General features: G+C 42.8%; 1 protein-coding gene across 1 annotated transcript in view; it reads left to right on the forward strand.

The window, feature by feature from the left end:
- LRRC63 (leucine rich repeat containing 63) overlaps window positions 1-21,047 on the forward strand; it is a 46,339-nt gene that overhangs the window by 14,873 nt on the left and 10,419 nt on the right. Inside the window, exons 4-7 of the mRNA XM_060235478.1 lie at window positions 9,341-9,889; window positions 10,941-11,063; window positions 15,783-15,937; window positions 19,122-19,220. Of these exons, the coding sequence (XP_060091461.1) occupies window positions 9,341-9,889; window positions 10,941-11,063; window positions 15,783-15,937; window positions 19,122-19,220 (926 nt within the window). The remainder of the gene's footprint in view (window positions 1-9,340; window positions 9,890-10,940; window positions 11,064-15,782; window positions 15,938-19,121; window positions 19,221-21,047) is intronic.

The following is a 21,047-nucleotide window of genomic DNA, read 5'->3' on the forward strand; positions in this document are numbered from 1 at the left end:
TCAAGTATTCCAAATGAGACCGCAAATGAGACCGCACCATCGATTTATACAGGGGCATTATGATACTGGCTGATTTGTTTTCAATTCCCTTCCTAATAATTCCTAGCATGGCGTTGGCCTTTTTTATTGCAAACGCACACTGTCTTGACATTTTCAGTGAGTTATCTACCACGACCCCAAGATCTCTCTCTTGGTCAGTCTCTGCCAGTTCACACCCCATCAACTTGTATTTGTAGCTGGGATTCTTGGCCCCAATGTGCATTACTTTGCACTTGGCCACATTGAACCTCATCTGCCACGTTGACACCCGCTCACCCAGCCTCAACAGATCCCTTTGGAGTGCCTCACAGTCCTCTCTGGTTCTCACCACCCTGAACAATTTAGTGTCATCTGCAAACTTGGCCACTTCACTGCTTACTCTCAACTCCAAATCATTTATGAACAAGTTAAAGAGCATGGGACACAATACTGAGCTCTGCAGCACTCCACTGCTTACCATCCTCCACTGCGAAGACTGCCCATTTATACTCACTCTCTGCTTCCTATTAATTAGCCAGTTTTTGATCCACAAGAGGACCTGTCCTTTTACTCCATTACTCTCAAGCTTTCTAAGGAGCCTTTGATGAGGAACTTTATCAAAAGCTTTCTGGAAGTCAAGGTAAACAACATCTATTGGGTCTCCTTTGTCCACATGTTTGTTCACCCCCTCAAAGAAATGCAACAGGTTAGTGAGGCAAGATCTTCCCTTACAGAACCCATGCTGAGTCTTCCTCAATAACCCGTGTTCATCAATGTGCCTACTCATTCTGTCCTTGATAATGGTTTCTACCAACTTTAAGATGATAGAAAACTTTAAGATGATAGAGAATTATGAAACAAAGATTCTTTGGGACTTCTGCCAATGTCCACAACAAAGATCTTGAGATTGCATCGGACAAGGAATAGGTAGGACATTAAGGGCAGGAGGGAAACATAAAGTAGGGTTGCGAATTCCCAGGTGGGGGCAGGGAATCCCCTGGTTTGGAGGCCCTCCCCTCACTTCAGGGTGAGCAGAAAGCGGGGGTGGGGTGGGGAAAATGTCCGCTGAACACTCCATCATGCCCTATGGAGACTAGTCCTGATAGGGTATGATGGGGAATCGATCTGTGGGTATCCGGAGCTTGGTGGGGCTGTTTTTTGAGACAGAGGCACCAAATTTTCAGCATAGCATCTGGTGCATCTCCCAAAAAAAAAGAAAACAAGTTTCAGAAATATTGGACCAGGGGGTCCAATTCTATAAGCCCCAAAAGAAGGTGCCTCTTTCCTCCATTATTCCCAACGGAGGAGAGGCATTTAAAAGAAATGCAGTCCCTTTAAAAGTGATGGCCAGAACTCCCTATGGAGTTCAATCATGCTTGTCACAACCTTGCTCCTGGCTCCACCCCCCAAAGTCCTCAGATATTCCCTGAGTTGGACCTGGCAACCCTAGCATAAAGCCATCCATCTGCTCCCAACCCACCTTGTTTTCTATCTTTTCCTTTCCCTGCTACCCTCCCAATCCTCTCATTTCCTTCCTTAATCCCTTTAATAGACTGATCTTCTTCACTCTGCTAATCTTTAATCCCCTGAACATCTTTCTTTGTGTTCTTTCTTTCCTACTTGTTTTTTTCTTTCTACTCTAATCGTAGCACTCCTTCATGGGCATGTTCGGCTTTCTATTTGGCCTTTCTGTCTTACTGAGCAAGCTCTTGGAGGGCATGGGGTGGGGGGGGGGAAGTGTCTTAAGGGCCCCAAAGCTGAAGGTCACGGTATGTATTGATTCATACATCTTAAGGATAGTGAACAAAGTTAAATTCGCCTGATCTTTGATCTTCAAGACTGTGGGTCAAAGATTGGAAGAGCACAAGCTTGTTTGTTAAGAGGAAGATGATGATGATGATGACAATGATGACTGTTGCACACAAACCATGAGCCAAGTGTGCTTCCTCATCCAATCAACAAAGGAACACATGACCAGAGTTCTGTTGAAGCAGGAATTATTTATATAAGGCTTATCAATAAGCCTGGACAAACACTCCACAATCTCTCTATACCAGGGGTGGCGAACTCATTTGTTATGAGGGTGGAATCTGACATAAATGAGACCTTGTTGGGCCAGGCCATGTGTGTCATAAAATGTAATGCCATATAGTAATAAACTTTATAAATGGCACAAACACAAAGATTTTTTTAAAAAAAAATTAAAATAAAATATGATTAAAATATTAGCATTTGTTGGTCCTAAAGGCCTTTTCTTTGTATCTCTCCCATGGGATCCAGGGAACTGGGCAAAGGAAGCTCTGGCTCTTTCCTTCCTTTCCCAGGGGACCAGGGGAGGGAGGAGCCTCAGCCAATAGAAGGAAGAGAGGCTGGGCTCAGTAGCTCTGCTGTGCAATTGAGAGAGCCTGGCAAAGCAAGCTATCCCTTCCCCCCCTTCTCCCCCAAGGGAAGAGTCTCAGCCAATGGAGAAAACAGAGGCTTTGCTCTGTAGCTCCTGTGTGATTGAGCAAGCCTGGCAAAGCAAGCTGCTTTGCAGAAGGAAGTAAGAGAGGGAGAAGGAAGCAGACAACAGCTAGTTGCTTGGGGGCCTGATAGGAGCCCTCTGGGGGCCTGATTCAGCCCCCAGGCCACATGTTTGACACCTTTGCTCTATACCAATCTCTGCTGTGTTTCTCAAGGAATCGGGTCCATTACAGCAGTTTATATATATATACATTTTGATAACATATCCAACATGGGACAGATTAATTACAATTGGTTTATCAAAACGTGACCCAATAGCTTATCTCTGTTCCCACTTGGCAGTTCCCCCTCGGGTTGCTTGAGTCCTTGTGAAAAGCTGAACCGGTGCTGGTGCTAAAAATGTATACCTTAGCATTTATTTATTAATTTTTTAAAAAACCCACTAGCTAAAGCCAGTTGTGGGTGCTGGAAGTTCCATTACTAGGGCAATGGTGGATTATTCTGGAATGGCCTGGGCCCTTCCTGAAGTGCCTAGGTTAGTTTACTATTGCTTTGACCCATCTGCAGCTGTATGGGATATGGAAGTTTTTCTCGAGAATGTTTCCCTTTGTTTAATACTTTCCCTGAGATAAAGACCTTTGTTTAATACTTTGTTGATACTTTCTGGCTTAAAGTTTTCTCAGGGCTTTTTGTGGGAAAAGCCCAGCAAGAACTCATTTGCATATTAGGCCACACCCCCTGACACCAAGCCAGCCGGAACTGCGTTCCTTTTAGTTTCTGCTCAGAAAAAGCCCTGGCCAGAAAAAGCCCTCTCTGTCAACTTCAGATCTAGCAAAAAGTCGCTTAGAATTTTTCAGGTCTCATTTGTCCCTTTCAACACTAGGCAGGCTAGCCCATTCATATTTATGCTCTTCAGTGTTGCCAAGCCTGGTATCCCAACTAGAGAGGCTGCCAGTGCTGCATACTCCGTTGTCGTGAGTAGCATCACTTCAGGATCACAGGTCTTGTCAAGTACTAGCCTTCTCCTAGCTCTAGTTCCTGGCATGCCTATGCCTTGTCTACATGTGTGGTTCTCCCAAGGAATCAGTAGTGTGGTAAGACTGCCAAAGTTGCATGGATCATTACTCGCATCCTTTGGGATTTAAGAAAATGCAGTTACACCACATAACAGAAACCATCTAGTGGGTAAGTCTATGTCATCATCTGGGGAGATGATAAGATCAATTGCATTTGAGTTCACGGGGCCTGAGGTCAAAGCAGGCTTTTCTGTTGACCTCTTAGCCTATGAAGGCATAACATACCGCAGCTGGTAATGTTTTAGAGAGCCCAATTGATATTCTGGCCTGAGTATTCAGAGGCGAGGAGTATCCTTTCCACTGATAGACAAACTCGAGACCAAACTCATTTCCAAATCTGAGATGACCTCTGGTTCATCTGAGTGGCATTTCTGTACTAGGGGTTATGTTATAGTGCTGTAGTCAGGGACCCAGAAATGACAAAAATTGTCCATGCCAAGAAAGGTTCTCAGGGCTTTCTTTGAAGAAGGGAGAAGTAGAAGCTCAGAAGCTCTTTTTGTCCCTGAAATATATGGAAACCCAAGTACTTAATGGTTCTCTGTACTAGCTGTGCTTTGTCCCGGGAGACCTTGTATCCTTGCTGGCCTAAGAAATTTAGAAGTGAGACTATTGCTTCTCTAACTGAATTCTGGTCAGTGCCTGACGAAAGCAGATCATCCACATATTGCAATAGCACCACCTCTGCCCACCCCCCCACCCCCGCCGCTTTCCATGTTCTCAGACTCTGAGCTAGACAGACAACAATGTTGAGGGGGGTCTACAAAACCTTGTAACAACACAGTCCACCGGAGGTGGGACTTCACGTGTTGTGGGGTTCTCCCACTCAAAGGCAAATAGGTCTATATTATTTGTCACAGTCAGATATTTGTCTGGAAGATGGTGTTCTGCAGTTTGAGATCTAGTCAAGTTCTTGGGAATTGCAGGATTTTTGCTGCTCCAAACAACACTGTCTTCTAGAGCTGAGTTGGTGTTATTTGTTCAATGTCCAGAATGTCCAGGTGTTTCTTCTAGGCACTGCTCCATGGTAATGATGGTCACCTTCTTCTCCTAGGGGCACTCTAACTCTATTTATAGGTCTTGGTCAGCCCCGTAGCTAGCAACTTTTTGCTCAGGGGCTCAAGTGAGGCCTGCTATTATATGACTGTGTGGAGCTGTCACACCATGCTTATACTTATAAATAACCAATAAATAAATAATAAATACAAGTGGTTTATTGCATAAAATGTTTCAGGGTTGTTATTGTTACAAATAAAAGTGGTTTATTGCACAATAATATTTCAGATTCGTTATAATTTATTACAGTAGTAGTCAACACCAAAGTAAGGTCTGGATCACCATATATCACAGGGGTGGCCAAAGTGTGGCTCAGGAGCCACATATGGCTCTTTCACACATATTGTGTGGCTCTCAAAGCCCACACTGCTCCATTGGCCAGCTTGGAGAAGGCATTTCTCTCTTTAAAACACTTCCCCAAGTCAACAAAGCTGGCAGCTTGAAGAATGCATTTAAAGTTGCTTTCTTTTCACCCCTCCCTCCCCCAATCTATTTGCCTTCCTTCCTCCCTTCTCTCCCTCATTCCCTGTGGCTCTCAAATAGCTGACATTCATGTCTTGTGGCTCTCAAACATATGACATTTATTGCATGTGGTTCTTATGTTGGCCATCCCTGATATATCATATGCCCCCACATTCAAGGGATTCTCTCTTTCTAGGGAATGTGTGCTGGGTCCTTGTTCAAAGAGCAGTTCTCATGCCTGTTGCTTAAAAACCAAGTGCCCCCAGGACAATCACACAGGCAGGAACAGAACATTACTATGCTCTGGCACCTTTAAGACCAACAAAGTATTATTTAAAGTAGAAACTTTTATATGCAAATACACTTCCTCAGATACAAACAATCAAATAAAATATCCTCAAGTCCTGCTTATAAGGGAAAGGGAGGCTGGGGGCAGCTGTTATGGAATGGTCATTCAGAGCCAAGATGCATTGAGATGAAATAGGCCTGTAAGATCAATGAATGGCAGCAAATTAGCACATAAATGCAACAGGTAACAGGGATGTAAGAATGAAACCAGAGTCATTCCTGCAGAACCCCCAAGCCAAATGAAAGTTGTCCCAGGGCACATGTGATAACAGACTCTCAGCATGTACACACTTCTTCACATACATTAAAACAGATTTCCTCAAATATTACATTTCATTGCTAAATGAGGATTAACACATTTCAGAAATGCTTCAGTTCCTTATACCAAACTGAGTTTCCTGAATTTGAATTCATTCACAAGCACACTGAAAGCACATTGCAACTTTTCATCCTGACTTCTTTCTTTTAAATAGTCCTTGTATCCTTTTGTATGGCTATAACAAAGATTTCCATTCAAATCCTGTCTGAACAGACAAGCTTTGACAGTTGAAACCTCAGATTCCCAAAACCAAGACAAATCAATCACTGGACATACCAAGATAGGCTTGCTCATCTGTTATTTTTCAACATTGCATACGCTGTTAAATACCAACAATTCCTGTCTGATTCAGTAGTAGAAGATATTGCATATCCTGCCCTATACTCTGCATCTCAGAGTCTCAGAGCTGCTCACAATCTCCTTTATCTTACTCCCCCACAACAGAGAACAAAAGAAGCAATTGATCTGGCAAATGATTACTTTTATGGTTCTGAAGGTGTGAACAAATGCTAATTTCAAGGAGACATGAACTACTGCTGGAATTGGGAATCACCAGAGTTCAAACAACACCTGACATTAGTTTGCATTGAAAACATACACTAAAAGAAAAATTACTGAAGAGGCTGTGTGAGGGGGCCTGTAAAAAATGAAAGAAGCCCCCCCCCCCCGGCCCCTTGAGAGCTACAGCACTGGTCTTGGTATTTGGTGATCTTCCCCATTTTTTTCTTTTCTATTTTGCCATCTTCTGGGATTTCAGTGTCAATGACCCAAACCCCATTTCTCATTTCCTCCCCCCTCACACAATTATGGCAACAGGGTGTTATATACTTGAATGTGTTTAAGCGAAGCTGCAGTCATATTTCACTCAGTTGCTTGTTATGTTAAATCTATTGTTCAGTGGTATTCATTAGCTTTACCTTGAGGATGCTATGTCTTAGTAAAAAGAGTTCCCAATTTGGCCTTTTGTGAGTCTTCATGGAAGATTTTGTTACCATTACGAATATCTCACACAGGGGTGTTATGCTCCAGGTGTTTATCTGTTTGCAATCAGAAGTCCCAAATAATCTTTGTTTCATAATTCTCCTTCATCTTGTCTAGTTTGTTTCCCCATAAATTTCTGCCTGATGTTGAGCCATACTGCTTGCAAAGATTCTAGTGCAACATAGCTGCAACAGTGTTGTGACATTCTTTATAAACAGTTTGAGCAATTTATTATTGTTGTTCTTCTTTTTTAGAATTTATTTAAATATTCTGACTTATCTACAGATAGCAGTGATGGGATTAGGTTACTGCAAGATAATTGTTTGTCTGGGTTACCTCGCTAACATCCTGCTTTCTCCTAGAAGTCAAAAGGAAAGGCAAACAGCTACCACGTCAACAAAACCTCATCCGCAAACAAAATTACACACTCTATTATACAAATTATTCAGAATTATTCACAAAATATATCCATAATATGCATTTTATTTACCAAAGTGCAATATCCACAATATACATTATATATACCAAAATTGTACAAACAGGGAAACTAACCACAGTTGCATAGAACAGAACAGAGAATCCAACAGTCTGGCATAGTTAAGTCTTTCACCGTTGCACCAAATCAACTTTCTTTAAAATGGATATCATCTGTTCTGGAAAATTTTAATGTAGAGGAATACAAAGTAGAAAAAGTCCACCAGACTCAGCTTCAGTTTAACTTGGTTTCAGTCAGATTGATGTTTATAACCATTGGGAAGTATACAGTGTCTTGAGTGTTGTATTAAAAAATAATTCTTGCGCATTGAAAAGTTTCAACTTGGATATAGTTTGGAAAAACCTCTGGCGAAACAAGGTGTGGAATACTGATTTGCCCATTAGCTGAGGCTGAAACCAAATTAAACTGAAGCCAGGTTTTTTTTTTTACTTTGGATTCCTCTACAGTAAATTTTCTCAAGTAAATGATATACATCTTAAAGAAAGCTGATTTCATGCAACCATGAAAGACTTACCCATGTGGAGACTGTTGGAATCTCTGATCTATGCAATTGTGATTTATTTCCCTGTTTGCACACTTTTGCTATACGTAATGCATATTGTGGATGTATTTTGTGAATAATTCTGAATAATGTGTATAATAGAATAACTGAATAAGTAATTTTGTTTACTTTGTGGTTGGGGCTTTGTTGACATGGTAGTTGTTTTCCTTTCAACCTTATATGTGTTTGGTTGCTTGTCTCCTAAAAGTCAGCATGCCTACCTGGCCATGCCTACCACCATCCCATCTTTTATTATTGCACCCTCTTCTTCTAATCTCTTGTTATCACCTCTCCAAAACCAACCTCTTTTCAGGCACATCTTTCCCACCCTATCTGTCCAAGATACCTTCTCACTTTTCTTTTACATAATTCCTCAAAACACAATTTTATATAAATTTCTATGCATTTCAACCCCTTCATATTGCTCCTTAATTTCTACTGAAGTTGGAATGAAGCAAGGCTATGATTTTAGAACACCTGAAATTAATAATTAATGAAAGAAAAGCTCAGTATTATGTTAAAATTTCTCATATGTGAATCATTCTCCTAAGAACTGATCTTGACAGTAACCTATACTATATCTTTCCCATGAGTTTATAATCCAGCATGGCTGTTTTTCTTGTATGTTCCACATGAAAGCATTTCTCATTTTTTTTCTTTTCGACAATATGTTTGTGTAATCTTTAATACACTGATAAAATTACTTTTGAAAATTAAAAAACCCTATATTGTGTGTCATTGGGGATAGCATATGGAGAGTTAGCATCCATTGTAGCCTAGGGGTGTGGTCACACGTCACATTAAAGCAGGTGTGTAGCGCTCAAATTTGAACTGCTGAATATTGATTCAATGCAGGGCTGTTCAGACGAGCATCCAAGGATGCGACTCATTCTGTTGTTGAACGATCAGACATCCAATACTATCACGCTCTTTTTTTGGAGCAAGCATGAGCAGATGGTAATTTCTGGGAGAGGGGTCCATTGAACATGCGCCCAACTGTTTGGAGGTGGGAAATCAAATGTTGCTTCAGAGGCGGGGGGGGGGGAGAAAGTTTCCGGAATTAACATTGCCGATTCAAACCAGGGAATGGCCAGGAATTACTTTCCTAGAAATTGGCAGTGACAATGATATCTGGAAATCCTCCACATTGAAAAAAAAGATTTCTTTTCCTGTTCTGAATAGTGGAATAACGTTTCTCCCCCCCCCCCCAATCCTGTGTTGATTGGAGAAGCAGAAGCGTCACCTCAGATTCCTGGATGATCTGGCAATGCGCATTTCTGCTTGGGCTTTTTTAAAAAAAAAAAGTGGGAGGGGCGGTAAACATTCCAAGGGGCAGTATCGCGCGTGAGCTGTCCAAACAGGAAAAAGCCGATCTTGTGCCGCTTTTTTGAAAAAGGGCCGGACTTTCTGCACTGTCAAATTAATGCGGCATTGATCCGCAGCAAGCCGGGATGACCCTCAATTGCCAGATGTGGATGTCTGAACGAACACATTTAATCCGTCAGTGAGATGGAGCTGTGTCACCACTAATGGTACATCTGACTGCACCCTAGATTTGCTTATTTATTCCCCATGTTTCTTAGATACTTCTGCCATACATTCAGAGGGTCGTGCTGAAGATGCAGAATCCAAAGAAAAGCCTGGAGATGGTGGTGGTGCTGGTGGCAAATCTTCTGTGTCCATGAAGAGCCATCAGATTCTTTTTTCTTTGCCAGACTCCACTGATGGGACATCAAGCCCTTTGGACTACGCTGCTGGCAGCCAAGCACCTTTAGACAGTATCAAGAGAGACTTCATCATTCCTCTACAGCTTAGTGGGCCTCCTAGCTTTCCGTTGCAAAAACGCCGCATACCTTTGCGATTAAAACTACCCAACCTGAAACTTCGTCGGTTGTTTTTGCCATCAGATTTTACCCTGAAAGGTCATACTGCAGTGGTCTCTTGCAGTTCACGACGTGTGTCAGGCGCTCATAAAAAGCCAATTATTTCTCATTTTAACTATGAAGTGCGCAGTGCCCAGCTGATGTATGAGGTACTGAAGAGTGGCCAAATGGAAGTCAATACTATAATGTTACCAATGCCAGGTTTCCCATTCACTATGGCAACAAAACCTGAGCGACAACTTCTATCAGGTATTGTGCATGACAGCTGTATAGGTTGCTTTAGGCCTTGTATTTACCCAAAGAAATCTTCAGCTTCTTTTAATTGTTTCACTTCAGTTAACACAACACCATGAATGTTTTATGCCTTTGGGCTGCTCAGAATTTGGAATCTGATACCGAACGGAGTTGCATTTGGAGGACAGAACAAACCAGGGGTTGGCACAGACTAGGTTTCTTCCTCCTTCCTTTGTCTCCTATTCTCCATTTTTTTTTTCATCTCAGTAACCTTGTTCAATAGGTTAGGATGAAAAAGACGAAGGGAAATTGGTTCAATCTCACCCAAGAGGCTTCATGGATGAGTGGAAAGGATTTGAAGCTGGGTCTGCACAGTCCTAATTCACTTCTCCACTGCTTACTGCTCTGACCAGCACGCTGCACTAGATCGAACTCTCATTTGTTTTGAAGTTTTTTCCCTTTCCCAGTAACTGGGATTCTAAACCAGGATTAAACCATGCTGCCCTGGGAGAGAGGGAAGGATCAGTGTTTTGAAATAAAATATAGTTTGTGTTTTAAATATAATTGCCACTTAAAGGCTGCTTGATACCACCAAAATGCAAGAGTTAGCTTGTTAATAAATAAGCAGTATAGGTATCTTGCACAGCTTTATAAAAGGTGACAAAATGTTATACATTTATTTCAGAAACAATGCAAGTATACTCTCCTTAGATATAAGGATTCTGCTTAATTATGAATCAGTGTTTTCATTGCTTAATATAATCATTATGTATGGACTGTGAAAAAGAAATCACTAAAGGTTAAGTTAGGCAGTGAAATCCTAAACAAGAGTTAACTTGAGTGTTCTCAGAAGTGGGGAACTCTGCTTAGGACTTCAGTGCTAATTGTTTTCCTTGTGTGATAACTCCTAAATCAATTAATTCTGCAGTAGATTATTAAACCAGGGGGACACATTCTCTATTGTGTACCCCAGATTCAAAATATCTACTTTAAAAAACCTAAACTAGAAAACTTATCTTGTATATGAACCAGGTCCATTCTAATGTAGCTCATGGTATTTTTTTAGACAAATTTCTGGAGCAATTACACGCTTCCCTGGCAGCTGAAATCTCAGAAGAAGCCATAGAAGAAAAAATTTCATTCCATGATGATGAACAGAAAAAAAGAAAAAAGAAAGTGTCTTATGCAGGTAGAAACAATTTTATATCTCCCTGTTTTAAAAAGCAGAACAATTATTATCATGGATCTAAAAGCCCCAACAAAATGCACATCTGCATAAAGTGATTTTTAAAAAAAAAATTCTGAAAAGACAGGCAGTCAATAGACAATAGTAAGGAACTGTAAAGTTTCACAATTAACTTAACTGCATCCTGGCATCCCTCTCATTTACAAACCACACAACATTTTCCAGCTGCTGCAAATAACACAGCTGTATATGTTATGTATTCATTTTGCCTAATTTCCAATATACCTCTACCTTGTCCAGTTTCTAAATAACTAAAAAATACATCCATTTGATCTGAGGATGAATATGCCAGCCAATCTTGCACGCAGCCACATAAATCCTCAAAATCTGAGACTACAAAGAAAGACATAAGGATGGGTCATCTCCTCTGAAAGAAAACAAAATTCCAGAGGGCAGCAGCAAAGTATAACAGAAGTCCAATTAGGCTCCAGGTGATCGTTGGAGATCTCCTGGAATTACAACTGGTCTCCAGGTAAAAGGGCTCAGTTCTGCTTGAGAATATGTCTGCTTTGGAGGATACAATGTATGGTATTATATCCCGCTACTAGGGTCTTTATATCCCACTCAAACCCCACCCACCTCAGGTTTCATCCACCAAACCTCCAGGAATTTCACAACCCAGAGCTGGTGACTCTAACTCAATAGTGCTTCAGAGACTGACAGCAGTTATTCACGCATAAGCTTCTGTGAGTCAGAGCTCACTTGCTCTGATGTGCAAAGGGTAAGGCCAATAGATTGACATTCACAACTGCAAATAACAGAAAGACAGAGAGACATGAGATGTTACGAAGGGAGACCACCATAGAGTTTTTCACTTTCAAACTGAATCTGTTTTTCATTATTTATCCTGCACCTTCTGGGATCAGATCCATGTGAATCCACTTTGCCTATTTATAAACCAGGCCCCTGTGGCACAGAGTGGTAAAGCTGCAGTACTGCAGTCCAAGCTCTGCTCACAACCTGAGTTCGATCCTGGCAGAAGCTGGGTTCAGGTAGCTGGTTCATGGTTGACTCAGTTTTCCTTCCTTCTCAGGTCAGTAAAGTGAGTTCCCAGCTTGCTGGGGTTAAAGTGCAGATGACTGGGGAAGGCAATGGCAAACCACCCCATAAAATGTCTGCCATGAAAACGTGAAAGCAACATCACCCCAGAGTTGAAAACGACTGGTGCTTGCTCAGGGGATTACCTTTACCTTTTACCTTTAAACTAGGGCAGGGAGTTCCTCTTCCACGATGAGTAGATTGACTACTCTTCCAGTTAGATCTTGCTTGAAATTAGACTCTGCTTCTAACATGTCTCCCTCTTGCCCACCCCCAACCCATACATACCTTTTTGTTTTTGGCAGCCTTTAATATAATGTAATCAACCTTATGGATGTACGCTTCATGCATCTGATGAAGTAAGATTTATAATTTACAAAAGCTTATTCTGGAATAAATGTTAGTCTGCCTTGGGAGTCTTGTTTTATTTGGAGGGTGAAAAAAATTCCTCCAATGAAAGATCCAGTGAGAGAGAGTCACTGGGCCCAATCCATCATCTATGATGCATCCTTGGTATTAAAACTAAGGCTGCTGGAATGTGCTTGCCCCTTGAGAGTATTTTGTGTGTGTGTTGTGAGGGAAGCCTTCCTTCAAAGACAAGAATAGCAAGCATTCTTCCATACTTCACTCTGACTGTGGAAAATCTTGGAAAATAGTGATATGCCTGATTGCTTGCTGAGTTTTTTTGGGGTTCAGCAAAAGAGGGATGAACTCAGAGCTTGTGGGGTGCGGGTGGGGAACAGGAACTCACACCCATGATCACACCAAAAGTCTTCCAAATACCTTCAAAGCTCATGGCCAGATACATGTTACAAAGTCCTCACATCTCCTGAATGTTTGTTCACATCAGGGTGGTCTTAGGGAGCATGGGCCCTGGGTGGAACTCTTGATGGTGCCCCAAAATCACTAGTCTGGTGCAGGGGGCAGGATGCACCCCTGGGCCCCCATTGCCTCTCCCAAGGCAGTTGGAGGCCCCCCCCCCACCCCGTCACTGTCAGACACTGGAAAATTACTGTGATGAAATGCTTAGCCTAACTAACTCCATTTTGCAACTAACTCCATTCTCTGACCCTGATACTAACTATGGGAAAAGACCTTGCATATCAAAGTAGAGGCATAGATTGTTACTAACACTGAGGTGCACATTCCTTTCTCTGAAACTAACAAATGCAACTTTCCTTTGAAGATAAAATGCCTCCGGGGATGGCAGTTTAGCCATCTCTGTGAGACCAGCAATAACAATGAGATAAGAAAGAACAAGTGTGTGAAACCTTGCACCTTAGCCCAGCAATGTTTAGGAATGTGGCTTTTGCATAGTAACCTTTGATGTACAACCTCTTAAAGCACATCTTAACATGTATCAAAGTATCAGTTCCAATCTTCCTTCGTTCAGATGCCATGGACTTTTGAATAAAGCCTTAACTTTGTATCCAAACGAAGTCTGATTGATTTAATATTCCAATGTCTGACAGTCACTGCCACTGCTGATGCTGCCTGACAAGCAGGAAGTAGCCAACATATCCGGGGAGGGTGGGGGAAGGGCTCCTCTTAACTGCCCTGGATGTCTCCAGTCGAAGACTGTCCTGGTGCTGGCCTTGATTTTGTGAAGGAGAGACACTAGTAGTTTCATGCTTGGATCTTAATTCCCAGGCAAGCAGAGTTCAGACTGATCTACAGTGTTGCAAGGAAAGGATGTCAAGAACTGCGTTTTGCCATGATGATGCAGGCCTCTTGGACTACCTCTTGGACTACCTTTCCAGTGGTTCTGGAAGTAAGGGGGGAGCGAAGCCTTGTTGAGCACTCTCTCAAGAGAGAGCCCGGAGATGCCAGGGCCATGTCTAAAAGGGTAGGGGTGATTCTAGCAGGGCTCTTCTGAGCACACGGGGGAGGGGGAGTGGTAGAGCATGGTGCCACAGAAGGGAAGGGGGGAGGCAGTGGGGCAGCAACAGTGGCATGGGGGGGAAGGCAAACTAGGCATTTGTCTTAGGTGTGGGGAAGGGGGAGAGCCAATTCGGTGCCCCCCCCTTCCCAGCACCCTAGGCAAATGTCTAGTTTGCCTTGTGGGTGAGCCAACCCTGTGCACAGAACTTGACAAAGTGGGGTTAAGTAGGGTTACCAACCTCCAGATGGGGCCTGGCAATCTCCTGGAATTACAACTGAACTTCAGATGACAGGGCCCCTGGAGAAAACGGCTGCTTTGGAGGGTGGACTTGGCAGTATTATATCCTTCTGGGTTTCTTTACCTCCCTAAATCCTGCCACCCCCAAATCTCCAGGAAGTTTCTAGCCCAGAGTTGGCAACTCTAGGTTTAAAACTTCCTTCCTGTACCATTTCCCCAACCTGAAATGGCCCTGAAAAGTCACTGTTAGCCTTGTGGCAAGAACTTATAGCTCATCAGAACATACCAGTTTCCCCTGGGTAGCTCCCTGGGGCTATTTCAGGTTAGTAGAGGAAACAAAGCTGCCAGAGCACATCTGGTTAACAGAACTGAGGTCAACATGCTACAGAAAGGAAGACTTTGTAATGTGTAGTTAACTCCTCAGGAGGAAAGGCAGCTTGGAATAGCCCAATCTTGTCAGATCTCAGAAGCTAAGCAGAGTCAATACTTGGAAGGGAGAGCACCATGGCAGACTCTACAGAGGAAGGCAATGGCCAACCACCCCTGCTTCTCATTTGCCTTGAAAGACCCTTGCTTGGGTCAGCTGTGGCTTGATCGCTTCTCACACACAGCCCCTCAGGGTGATGTCACAAAGAAGACCCTCTTGTTCTTCTCGTCCTTCACTTCTTCTAGCGGGGCTGAAGGAGAGCAAATATTTTGGCTGGCTACCACCCCCAGCCAAAATTAGAAGACTCTTTCTCAAGCCCTCTTCGTCATACCAACAAACATACAGTTTGAAAACAGAGATCAGAGAATGCCTTACACAGCCTTATTACTCATAGGTATTGTGATTTAGGTAAAATGTATAAAACGTAAGGCCTGGTGCAGACACAGATCTTTTGAATGCAAATGAATGGCCAAATCTCTAAGCCTCTGTTTGATTAGGAATGCTATTGCTTTTGCTTCTCATTAATTCTCAAGTATCCTTGGCTGGATGTGGATCATAAGAACAGTCTTTCATTCCAAAGAGCAGTCATTCCTTTTATTTGGGCCAAAGGACACATTTTGGGCAGCCTCTCAGAATCTACAGATTACACTTTCTGCCAGAAGTTAACGAACAAGCTTGTGAGGCCATGAACCCTTTCGGAACAAGCGCCTCTAAATCTGAGCATTAGCCCACACTGATACATCAAAGTTAAGCTTAACAACTAAATCTGACAGCATATGAAAATTTGGGGAAGCACTGCTCGTGAACTGCAGGACATCACAAGTAACTGAGGTATTTGTTCTGCCAGCAGAGCGGAGCAGCAACTGTGCAAGACCTTCTTTCCTGAAGTCACATCCTCTTCTGAGCATCCAGAGATAACTTCAGCACCAGAGGAAAGCATCTCTGCTGCTGGAATGGATCCACAGGGTCCAACCTATTGTCTTGTTAAGTGTTCATTACTGTCACCAAATGCTATTTCTTTTTAGGCAAGCAACTAGCCTTTTTGCTTAACTTCTGGTGTTATGTTAATTTATTGCAGATCAAGTATCTGACAGTGAAGCTCTATCGCTTGTTTCTGGTGTTGGATGTCGGTCTGAATTAGGCCCAGAGGGTGAGGAAAGAGACTTGATGGCCAGGGCTGAAATGGCAGTTTTCTGTTGCCTGATGCATAGAAGAACTGGGCTCAGTCTTAAGGTACTTTCTCTAAAAGTGTGCATGTGTTCAGGGCCAGCCTGCCCACCCCACTTAGGGCACCAGCGCTGAGGGGGGTACAAAGAGGAACACAGGCAGTGCCAGGATGTTTGTTACAGGGCAGAGAGGGAGCTGATTCATTGTTTCTCCTATGAATGTTTACTATGCCTACTCAGAAGCAAGTTCCTCTATGGGAATTACTCCCAGGTAAGCATGCTTTGGATTGCAGCCCATGGAATGAGCAAGTTGATGCTTCATTAGATGAGTGTATGCATGTTGAATGGGGAGCACCAAAATCATGATTTGCTTAGGGTGCCAAAAACCCTTGGGCCAGCCCTATCTGTGTGCTGCCCTTCACAGTCAACTCTCATGCTTGCAACACAATATCCGCAGGTCATTTTTTTCTAATAAAGAGAGCCTAAGAGAGAGTTTCCATTTTATATACACAATAGATCGGGTCCAGTGATCTGTGGTTCATTTCAACTGTGAGAGAGTTGATTCTTATAGTTGTTGTGGGACCTTCCTGAACCAAGCATAGCATGACCTTTGTCACATAGTTGTCATGGGAACCTGCAGCCATATGCCTGCTGCAGTTTCCCATGGGAAGTATGTTGAGCAGTGCCATAGGGCCCAGCCCTGGATGGGGCAGTGGCAATATGGGAGGAAGAGGGATTCCTGTCTTCTCTCTGCACCTTTTTCCTAACTCAAAATGGCACCAGGAAAGGTGTTAGCTGCTCTATTGGAGGGCTGCCTGTGTAAGCATTCAGTAAGCATGCAGTCATTCAATGGACCAAATGACCTCCTCAGCTCTGGTGCCTTGGGTTATCTTAGCTCCAGGTAATGGCCTGGGTGGAGGGGGGGAGGCAGGAGCTCTTTTCCACCCATGCCATGATCCTGATCCAAATTAGCACTCTGCAGTGCTTTTATACAGAATTGCCACCAGTCCAATATGGCTGCTAGTCCCCTTTGGTAACATGTGTAAAATATCATGTCTAGTTTGTAAAATGTCATGTCTAGTCATGCCACCAGTATGCTGATGACACCCAGCTGGATACCACCCCTGCAAATCTGGCTGAGGGGCTGGAGACTATTGTGGGATGGTTGGAAAAGAGTCAGCTGAGTCAGAAAATGAATCCTGCCATGAGAGAGGTTCTTTGACTGAATAGAGAGGATTCAGGCTTGGGGTGTCAACTCCTAGCTCTTTATAGTGTGTCCCTGATACAGACACTAACTGTCAAGAACCTGAGCATGTTTCTGGATGCCTCCCTATCAATGAAGACTGGCATTCTTCCAGCTGTACCAGGTCAGGCAATTGGCTCCCTACCTGTCCCACTCTAATCTAGCCACAGTAATCCATGGTCACCTCCAGGTTGGACTACTGTAACTGCATAGGGCTGCTCTTAAGACTGACCTGGAAACTCCAACTGGTCCAGAATGTGGCAGCATGGATCTTTATGGGGACCCTGCAAACAGCACATGTTCAGCCTGTGCTGCCCAAGCTGCATTGACTCTGAGTGGAGCACTGGATCAATTCAAGATTCTTTAAGGCCCTTAACAGTCTGAGGCCCATGTATTTTTGAGACCCCCGGCCCTGGTATACCCCCCACCCCGCAAAGCATTGCACTCAGCAGATAAGAACTTACTGGTGGTCCCTGGCCTGAGAGTCATCCAGCTATTCTTGACCAGAGCCAGAGTGTTTTCCACCCTGGCTCCAACTTGGTGGAACTCTCTGCCAAATAACATCCATGCCCTGTGGAACTTAATGCAGTTCTGCAGGGCCTATAAGGCAGAGACGTTCCACCAGGCATTTAGCTGAAGACAGTGACTGTTTGCTTCTGCCTGGCACTCCTGTCTCTTGCCTCTCCCCCGTAAGGCGGTGGCAGAATCTTTAGCACCATCTGCTTAGGTTAATTTATTGTATTTTTACTGTTTTTAATTATGAATTAATATATGAATGTTCTTTTATTATTGTACACCACCCTGCTTACACATATTACTCCCTATTTACAGGGGAGGGCAGTCTAGAAATGGAATTTAATAAATAGTTTGGTCCTAGTAGTCATGTCTAGTTTGGTCCTGATAATCATGTAGGTCAGGGGCTGCACTGAGGAGGGGGAAGGGAGCAAAGTCACCCTTCTAGTTTCTGTTGTTTTTGTTACTGGAGGTGCACCATCAAAAAGGTAGGGAAATTTCATCCCCTTTCCATTCCTAAGTGCATCCCCCTGACCCATGGGGCTACTAGCTCACACAGATCCCACAACTCTGAGGATCAACTTTCCCAGGATCAGAAAGGACGAGTAGGAAGAAAAGAACAAGGGAAAGATGGAAAGATCTGCATCCATCAGCACCTTCTGCTGATATATCACTGGATGCATTCCAATGACCCCTATATTTTTAGCACTATAAGTAAGTATCCACAGGGCATTTTTTGTAGCAGGAACTCATTTGCATATTAGGCCATACACCCCTGAGGTAGCCAATCATCCAAGAGCTTACAGGGCTCTTAGTACAGGGCCTGCTGTAAGCTCCAGAAGGATTGGCTTCATCAGGGGCTTGTGGCTTAATATGCAAAGGAGTTCCTGCTACAAAAAAAGCCCTGAGTATCCAGCTGGGGAAGGCAATGGCGAACCACCCCATAAAAATTCTGCCATGAAAACGTTGTGAAAGCAACGTAACCCCAGAGTCGGAAACGACTGCTGCTTGCACAGGGGCCTACCTTTACCTTTTTATCCAGCTATTATCCTGATATAATAGCTGATATAAAGCTTTTCTACATTCTTATTTCCCTCACTTATGTATTCCTGTAGCTGTGGGGACACTTGTCTGTTCCACATGTGTTTTGCTCTCTCTAGTGGTTGATTCAGTATTTCATCACATTATGTCTGGTATATCTCTCTGCAGGTTTAAACTGTGGTTTTTATGCTGGATGTAAAGAGATATAATATCGAATCTACCACTAGAGGGAGTAAAACACATACTGAACAGAAAAAAACCCAAAGTAACAGTAATACAGGAATGAAGAAAGTGAGAATGAGGGAAAGCCCATCGTATCAATAGATTAAAGGAACAGATTTGTTAAGGAATCTTTGCTGCACATATCTCCCCTCCCCCATTCCATCAGGATTGGCTGCTTATAACAATTGGTTTATTGAAAATATTAATTCGATGTAATTTTGTTGTTGTTTAGGCATATTTTCTGCCTAGACTTCCGGACCTCTCAGCTTTGACTGACTTTCTGTTGTACCTTAATCTGTCATTTAATGATCTGCACCTCTTCCCTACTGAGGTATGTGCCTGATGTTTTGCTGATACTTATTTTTAAGATGCTATACACTTTGTGCTGTTTTCCTGCTCAGGCTTTTACATGCTGGGTTTTAACTACTTGTTAATTTTTAACACTTCTATGTTGTTTTACATTTTTGCCATCTTTTGTTTTGTAAACCACCTCAGGCAGGTTCTGTGGAAAGGCAGCATAGAAATGTTCTAAATACATACATACATAGAATTAGAAATATTCTAAATATATACATACATATTAGAAATAAACAGTAATAACTATACTCTAACATTGTTCTATTAAATAAAAGTCACACTCTTCTGAAAGAGGCTTGCAGAATAATAAAATGACTCCTTTGGAGCCTTTTTTGTTGATAGCCTTTCACGGTCATTGGCCTACCTTTTTTCAGATTTCCCTTGCAACCATTTTTAATATGATATGAAACCAGCACATACATGACACATGCAACACAGAGAGAAATGCCATTCAATCATTAGGCTTTTGGAACACCAACTTCACGTACAGGGAGAGCATGCTATGCACAATCATCTGAAATACATACAATTGCTATTTTGTGTGCATGGGAATATGGGCATTTTCCAAGCTTTGATATGCACAAACAGGTCCCCACAGCAAATTGGGGGTTTTGATTGCATGTACTGAAGCTTGCAAGTATGCCCATGGCCCTGTTTGCATGAAATGGTGAGTGTGCTATTGAGAAAATAAGAGGATAGAGTAAACAAGATAGGAGCAACAAAAATGGAATGACTGAAAAGAGGTCTAGTCATGGGAATTTTAGGACTTTGAGGAATAGTTTAAATTCTATGATGGACATCAGGTTCATGCAGTTAACCAGTCTGTAACTAGTCTGTAGAGTACTTGCTTACTTATTGGTATCCTCCACAACAGTGAGCAATACTTCATTTTCATAACTGTGTGGCTCTTCCTGTCTGGCTCTGGAGATACATACAAGGTCAGTCTTTGGGTCTAACTATTTGACATACTGTTCTGGGGTCTAGCTGTGAAATTTATAAATTATTGTTGTTGTTAACAATATTAACAATAACAGCAACTGTGCACTGGTAATTCTGTTCTGAAACTTAATTCCCTGGCACATGAGGTCTGATTTGGACCAGGACCATGGCATGCCCTGTGCCATTTTCCCAAGAGCCACTGAGGAAACTTTCATGTAGTGTATTAACACATGTATGTTTCCTCAGTGGGACAAACAGCAGCCTCCCTCAGGCTATTTCACTTTCCTGGGTCATTTGACTCTACTCAGTCATATTTTCGCTTCAACACCCTAATATTTTCAACATTGCAATTCAGGATGTGTCACTGTTTTGCATAACCTGTTTAGAGGTATCTTTTTTTATTCCATACCTAAAGGTACATATGTGTGAGCTTGTGTGAATATAGCAATTTGAATTTATCAGTTGCCACAGAGAATGGGGGGTGGGGGTGGATGGGAGAGAATCAAGCCCTAGTCTCAGTTGCTCCAGGGAGGGCCCCTTCCCTCAGTGAACAATGTAAACTTGAAATGGTGGCCACCAACCCTGGTATCAAGTTTCCCTTCTTCCCCTTCCTCCAGCACAGCAGTGACACAGGTACTACCACAGCTGAAGATGGATAAAGAAATTCTATCCTGTTTTTATTGTGCCTTTCTTCAGCGGTGCTCAGAGAAGAGTACATGGTTCTTCTCTCCTTCATTTTGTCTTCAAAACACCCCTGTGAGGTAAATTGGACTGGGAGACTAGCCCAAAGTATAACCATCCAGCACAGTTTATGGCAGAGTGGGAAACTGAACCCAGGCTTCCCAAGTCCAACACTAGTTAC

The sequence above is a fragment of the Heteronotia binoei genome, chromosome 1 (genome assembly GCF_032191835.1).
Source record: "Heteronotia binoei isolate CCM8104 ecotype False Entrance Well chromosome 1, APGP_CSIRO_Hbin_v1, whole genome shotgun sequence".
Lineage (NCBI taxonomy): Eukaryota > Metazoa > Chordata > Lepidosauria > Squamata > Gekkonidae > Heteronotia > Heteronotia binoei.